The sequence below is a fragment of the Zalophus californianus genome, chromosome 5 (genome assembly GCF_009762305.2).
Source record: "Zalophus californianus isolate mZalCal1 chromosome 5, mZalCal1.pri.v2, whole genome shotgun sequence".
In the NCBI taxonomy this organism is placed as follows: domain Eukaryota; kingdom Metazoa; phylum Chordata; class Mammalia; order Carnivora; family Otariidae; genus Zalophus; species Zalophus californianus.
Window position 1 is genome coordinate 83,366,523 of NC_045599.1, and position 7,863 is coordinate 83,374,385.

Sequence of the window (7,863 nt, forward strand, 5' to 3'; positions counted from 1 at the left end):
TGGCTCAGGTCATGATCTCAAAGTCCTAAGCAGGGAGCGAGCTTCTCTCTCTCTCCCTCTGCCTCTCCCCCAGCTTGTGTGTGCACTCTCTCTCTCTTTCATATAAATAAATAAAATCTTTAAAAAAAAGAATACATAGGAATTTCTCTTTTTGGTAAAATGCATCTACAAAACAACAACAATTTTACAGCTAGCCTCATACAATATGGTAATATATTAAGTGCTTTCTCCAAAGATTATAAACAGGCAAGGATTCTGCCCTCACCAGTTTTATTCAATATTGTACAATAGGTTCTAGCCAGGACAATAAGGCAAGAAAAATACATGAAAGCCATAACTGTTGGAAACAAAGAATTAAAACTTTCTGTGTTCTCAAACAACACAATTGTGTTAAAATTTTTTTTAATTTTTATTAGAATTAATAAGTGAATTTATAAGTTTGCAGGGAGCAAGTCCACAAAAGTCAAATATATTTCTAAATATTAACAACCAGATATTAGATAATAAAATGAATACTGCACCTGTACCATACATAAAAATTAATTCAAAATGGATCAGAATCCTAGATGCAAAAGCTAAAAATATTAAATTTCTATGAAAAACAAGGAGGAAAGTTTTATGGCCTTAGGTTAGGCAAAGTATTTATAGACAGAACAAGGAAACATAAACCATAAAATAAAATACTGATAAACTACATTTCATCAACATTAAAACCTTCTGTTACTCGTAAGGCCCTTTTAAGAAAGTGAAAAGTGGGCGCGGCGCCCTCGCGGCATCGCGAGTTAAAGGCAGCAACCGGGCCAGGAGGAGTGTGGATGGTTGCGGTGTTCTCCGTACTGTAGTCTGTGGAACAACAGTGCGGCCATGGCAGAACCACAGCCCGCATCCAGCGGCCTCACCGACGAGGCTGCCCTCGGTTGCTGCTCCGACCCGGATCCCAGCACTAAGGATTTTCTGTTGCAGCAGACCATGCTACGAATTAAGGATCCTAAGAAGTCATTGGATTTTTATACTAGAGTTCTTGGAATGACGCTACTCCAAAAATTAGATTTTCCGACTATGAAATTCTCACTGTATTTCTTGGCTTATGAGGAAAAAAATGACATCCCAAAAGATAAAGATGAAAAAGTAGCATGGGTATTCTCCAGGAAAGCTACCCTTGAACTGACACACAATTGGGGCACGGAAGATGATGAGACCCAGAGTTACCACGGTGGCAACTCAGACCCTCGAGGGTTTGGTCACATTGGAATCGCTGTTTCTGATGTACATGGTGCTTGTAAAAGATTTGAAGAGCTGGGAGTCAAATTTGTGAAGAAACCTGATGATGGTAAAATGAAAGGCCTGGCATTTATCCAAGATCCCGATGGCTACTGGATTGAAATTTTGAATCCTAACAAAATGACAACTATTATTTAGTTCTGTGAGAATACTGCTTTGCGATTTCAGTGAAGACCTTGCGGGAGGTAAAAAAGGAAATGGTGTGATTCAAGACATTCAGATAACAGAAACATCTAGGACTGAAGAATCATTGTCCCAATTCAAGATTATTCTGAAGTCCATTCCCCTTTCCTATTTAAGCTGTTTTTCACCTAACTGTTCAGTCATTGTGATTTTAAAGTAGTGCTTTGTCTTATGTCCTTGAATTTAGTTAAAAAACTTTACTTTTTAAGGTAATAATTAGAACAGTTCCCTTCAGAGGCTGCATTTGCCTTCTTTCTCCTAAATATGATTTCTCTACAAGTCTGCCTTTGAATCATCATTCTCAAAAAAAAAAAAAATTAACAAGTTTTTGTTGTGGTTACCTTCGGGGGTTTCAGTTCCTCAGAAATAACTTTTCCCACTGAAAAGTAAAGAACACTGAACAAAAATGAAACCTCATGTATACTTCAAATAGTATAAAGTGTTTATTTTACAAAAGAGAAGCAAGTCAGAATCAGACTGACAAGGATGTTGATAGCAAAACTAATTTCTTCTTACTTACAAAGTACTTTCAAAGTTCAAGGACTAACCTCTTTATTTGGGGATGCGGCGGTGGATGGGAAGAATATTTACTGGGTATACAGACACTGGGCTAGGCTGTCACATACTGTATCTCATTTAATCCTCCCAGCTATCCTCCATCCTGTGAGAGAGAAGGCAGACTAGACATGTAAAATAACTTTAATGCATTGAGGCAATATAAATAGGCTCAAGTACTTGAGATCTGATTCTCATTTTTAGTATTTAGATTGCACTTCAAAAATGAGTACCTCACAAGACCTCCTCCTCTCGCCTCTGCTGTGAAAACTTTTGGCGAGTTCGAACGTTGTCCTCTCAGACGTAGGGCCTGAGCACTGCGGAGAGGGAAGGAGCAGCAGAGGAAGTCTGTAGCACACAACTGTTCTGGGGACACCTGCTCATTCCTGGGCAAGCCGTGCCTGTGTCACTCGTGAAGAGCCCCTACCCCAAGGTCTTCCTGATGCCAGTAATCATTTAGGATAAATGATGTTCAGTGATAACATTACTTAATTATCAGGAATCAGCTCAATGGTCTTCCTTGCCATGATTGATATTTGATGGGTTTTAAAAAATCAAACTGATTTTGACAATCTCATGGCCCAGAGAAATAACATCCAGTTTGTGGTTTGCCTAACATTTCGATTTTCGGAAGACCTTTGGGTAGATTGTGCCGACGGTGCTTACACTGCTAGAAGCACTTGACATTTCCTTTTTGGATAGAACGGACTATGTGAGCAATTCAAACAAATAGCAGTACTTACAGACGGAAATAAAATAAAATTTCAAATAAAAAAAAAAGAAAGTGAAAAGTGTAGCCAAAGACTAGAAGAAAACATTTCTAATGCGTGTATATGATAAAGGACCATATTCAGAATATAAAAGAGAACTCTTAGAACTCAGCAAGAAAACAAAAACCACATCTTTTTTAAATGGGCAAAAGACACACACATCATAAGATAAACTAACAGACACTGAGCACATGAAAAGATGCTAAATTCATTAATCACCAGGGAAATTAAAATTAAGATCACAACGTAATGTTACTTCACACCAATAATTTTTGAACTGACAAAGGTAAGTGTGGACGAGGGTATAGAGTAAGAGGAACTCTCATACGTTGCTGTGTGATGTGGTACAACCAATCTGGAGAACAAGCTGGCATTTTCTTATAATATTAAACATATATTTATATAACAGCAATTATAAAAAGAAAAGACATGTACATGAATATTCAGAACAGCTTTATTTATAACAAAAAAACGGAAATAGCTCAAATGTCCTAGAGCAGTTGAATGGGTGAATCAATTGTACATTTGTACAATGAAATACTACTCAGCAATAAAAAGAAAACTAATCAAAGGGGATGGAAATCAAACTGTTGGTTGTTGAGATGAGAGGCAGTGTAGAAGACTGGCTGCGAATGAGCTCAAGAGAACTTTCTAGGGTGATGGAAATGTTCTGTATTTTGACTGGAGTGACGAGTTACATGTACGTGCATATCTGTGAACTGTTATTAGAATTTACTTTTAAATCTATCTATTTCATTATACAAATTTATATCTTAATAAGATTGACTTTTTTTTAGATGCTGAGTATAACTTGGGATATTTGTTTAAACGATGACCGATTCAAGAGCACAAGAAAAGGAAATCAAATCTTCACTAAAAAGATTTTAAAATACTATACATACAAATAACAAAGCCAAAAAATACACGCATAGAACTAAAAGGGAATTCACCCATCAGTGAAATAACTGGAAAGTTCTCTATTAGTTATAGACTATAAATTGTTAGATAACTAAATCTAACAATAACAAAGTGAATAACAAAGTGAAGTAATAAAATTGGAGTGAATTTATAACTCCAGTATATTTTCTACTTAAGTTGGCCCTCCCTTACAAGTTTGCTATAAAACTGAAATTTTGTCAGAAATTAGTTTTTGTTGTTGAAAATAAAAATAGTAATCCAAAAGTCAGAAAATATGTCAGAACTACTACAAATATGGGGAAAAGCAAGTATTTTCTGATTATCCATTATTTAATGGATTAAATTTTTAATTATTGTTAAATAAAGTAAGATCTGGAATGGAGAGAAATCACGAATTCTACCCTTACATGTCGTTTATGTGAGTAAATTATGCAACTTCTAGATTCCCTGATCCTGTGAAGAATTTTAATAATCATATATTCTTAGCAGGAAAGATCTAACACCTTATTAACTATATACTGGACCTGCATGTAAAATGTATACCCCAAGACAAAAAGTGTTAGTTTTATTATCTATAACACGTAATGACTAGGCTTCATAGAATATAAGCTTGGAAGAACTCAAGTATACTCCAAAAATCATAAGACACTGAACTCTCATTTTCAAACTGATTAAAAACCAAAAGATACTTTTGACGTATTTTATGTCATGTGGCACTTCATGATATTTTAAAATACCTCATTTTTAAGTTTCAGAAGATTTCAACATGAAAGCCTTGTAGAAAGCTAGGCTTTATGAAAGTAATTCTCAGCATATCGATTTGGAATCAACAAAAACAGTTTACAAATAACTATTACTTCAAGGCCAACCCAGTTCATAGAATCTTCCTTTCTGAGAGCTGCTGAAGCAAAAATAAATTCTGACCTATGATGTTGTCATGATAGCATATACATAGGTTGGTTCGTGATCTCTATTCCATAAACGGTATTTAGAAATCATTGTAAAATAAAAATTTTACCAGATGTATCTCTTTACTACTCCGGTTAAACTAACTTTCTTTTCCAAAGCTAATTGACAAAGCTCAAATGACTAACTCAGCTCAGGTTATGTAAATGCATGCCTTCATATAGTTTGCATATATTAAGCAGTGGGAGATTGTTTCTTCACTGAGTTTAGAAAAAAAAACTTAAATTTTCATCTATGTAAAGTAAGATCAGATAATCTGATTTGACATATCTTGAGAAGCCTAGGGGCTACAGGAACCCCACTGGGCCAGTAGATGATTAGTTAATAAAGGGAAAGCAGCCTGACACCAAGGTGAGCAATAATTAAACCTGTAGTGAAATTCTCTAATAGAATTCAATAAAGCAGCGCATTGTTAGCAGAACAATGTTTCTTCAAATGGCATTGATCAGTAAACCTTGATGTGAGCAAAGATTCTGATCAAGGAAAAATGCAGATGCTCATTCCATGAATTTACTGCTCCCTGGATCATATTCGGTGTAGGCAATGTATAGGATATTCAATGTATTAGATTTCCACTGCTTTTGAAAATTGATGCAAGGAGAAAGCATTAGGAGCTACATCTCCAATTCATTTGTTTATTCATTTCAACAGTGTATTTTGTTTTGTTCTGTGGAAACAGTGCTAACAGATAGAAATCCAAAGATGAATAAAACAAAGTTGCTGTCATGAAGGGGTCATGTCATCACAGACAAGTCAGACATATAAAGGGGTAAATACATATCAAAGTATGAAGGTGTACTTTGTTAGGAAACCCCTAACTCAGCCTGAGAGTGTCAGGAAGTATTGAAGAGATGACATTTAGGAGGGATTTTGAAGCATGACTAGGTATTTCAGATGGAGAAAGGCATTTCAGGCAGAGGGAACTGAATGTGAAAAAGTATGAAGTTAAGAAAATGAATGTCAATTCATGAAGTCATACTACTGTCAGCTCAGTCTGTGGGCAGTGGAACACAGGGGAAATGATGAGTATACTCAAGAGGTAAGGAAGGACCAAATTGTGAATAGCTTTGACTGTTGATAATAGACTTCTTTCCATAGACAGTAGATGGAGAGCTCCTCCACTGAGGAACATGATTGCAGGTTTTCATGGCTCCCAGGAGACAGTGAACTACTCTTTTCACACGACTCACACATACTTGCTAGGTGCCTGGGCATCATTAGAGAAGGAAAAAATACGTTAAAGTATCGTTATAAACGGTAAAGGTAGAGAAGTGGGGTAAGACAGGAGGCTGAGAGACCAGTTAAAACTGCCTAGTGTCGTTGAGGTAAAATAAGGATCAGAACTAAAAAGAAGCAGTGGGGAGAAAGCAAGGAGAAATGAGATTTGCAATAAAACCAACATGTCTTGATGATGAGTTGGAGGGAAAAGATGAAGAGGACATTGTCAAGGATGACAGCTAGGACTTCGCTTTGGGAGAACAGGCTTCATGGCATTATTAAGCATCACTGAGAATTTAAAAGGAAAAGTAGAATTGCATTTATGGGGAGCACAGGGAAGTCCGAGAGAGGCTTGCCAGGAGACCCATTCTTGAAAGAAAAACAGTCAAGACCCCTATCTCCTGTTGTGTTTTGTTTTGTCTTTTTCACTAATTACATATATTTTCCTCTTGGTCAGCTGTGTCCTCTTCTTCCAAATGTCATCTATCAGTTTTCCTGAATTCCATATCTTTCAAAAACTGAACACTGAATTTTCTAGAATAGAAAGCAGAGAAGCTGGATTCTCATCATAGTCCTTTACACCCTGTAGGAAAATATCAAAATTAGCAAAATATTACTTTGTTACTTTGTCCCCCAAAACAAACAAAAAGATATGTCCCCATGTTCCCATGCTCAGTGAATTGCAAGACTATCCACTGAAGTGGAAATAAGCGTCTGAGGAGGTCTACCCCGATAACCAAAAGTGAAACCAGAGATGGTTTCTAACTCCCTTTTAGCTTTCCTCTAAAGCAAAAAGAGGTTGGAACAGGAGTGAAGGACAGTGTGACAGATGGGAGTCTTCTGCTTTCCTCTGTAGAAAGTTCTGCTCTGCACACCCATCCCCATCCTCCATGCATCTCAGGACCCAATAAAGGTTCAGAATCTAAGAGGGATTTCTTATTTTAACTGAATTAAAGAGCTCAGCCTTAATTGAAACATAAGAGTTAAGGTATGTACTTAGCCTTATGATTTTTTTCATGTGCTGATATAATGATGATGATGTAAGACCATCTGGAATAAAGACAAAAGTTACATCAAGTTGAAAATTATATTCCTAAGCCTTACTTATGGTAACAGGTTCAAGCAAGTTCTCAATTCTCATTAGCAGTTCTTGATCTAGCAAGGATTCTTTGGCTCATCAGCAAATGCCATGCTTCTTCCAAATAGCTCACTCCCATTCCTCTGCTCAAGCCCCAGGTTCTCACACAGAGGGTTCCTAATGGCCTGCAGCCGAATCTTAAACTCGCCACATCACTGCAGTATGTCATATTCCATCAGGAGCTACTGTGCAAATAACATATTTCCATTTTTAAAGTCTGAAAAATGTCACAAAAAGCTTTTGGCATTTACATGACTCAGACTTACACCCTCTAATTCTCTCTGCAGCTAATTTCTTATGTTCGATACATATCCACCACAGGAAACCAGGAATAACGATTACAGGAAAAGCTGAAGTTCGACAGCCCAGCCATTAGCATTCACAAGTCTAAAGAGTAGGGATTTAAATGGCACTATCGACAGTTATTTATTCTATAACGAAAATCAGGACTGTCAACATGTGAGACATTAAAAAATATTCAGTAATTTCAGTTATAGCCTGTAGGGTTTTTTAATGCATTCCTGAGAACTAGCAAAAATCTACAAAGATGTGCACCAAGAGGGCCTAATAGATCAGAGGAGTGAAATTATATTCAATGTGGGTAAAACAGCTTGCTGTATGTTCTCCAACTACTGATCTTATCTCTCATAATCATGCCCCATGCTTCGTTTAATGTTGGACCACACTCACTATGAGAGGAAATTCACGCTTGCGTTTTATGAGGCTCAGCATGCAAAATCCACATGCTATGTTTCCATTTCTTCTGTCTCACTTTACATAGATTGGGCTTTTATCTTTCTGCTGAATAACATTTGTTGTTTTATTTTCCACTGC

General features: G+C 36.7%; 1 protein-coding gene across 1 annotated transcript; it reads left to right on the forward strand.

Annotated features, from left to right (window-relative positions):
- Positions 1–781: 781 nt before the first annotated feature.
- Positions 782–1,894, forward strand: LOC113929112 (lactoylglutathione lyase-like). Its single transcript, XM_035727676.1, has one exon. It carries the CDS (start codon positions 865–867, stop codon positions 1,417–1,419), a length of 555 nt encoding a protein of 184 aa, XP_035583569.1. The 5' UTR covers positions 782–864; the 3' UTR covers positions 1,420–1,894.
- Positions 1,895–7,863: the final 5,969 nt, after the last annotated feature.

What these genes read in the sequence shown, in the direction of transcription:
- LOC113929112 (XM_035727676.1), top strand. Translation starts at nt 865, where the DNA reads ATGGCAGAACCACAGCCCGCATCCAGCGGCCTCACCGACGAGGCTGCC.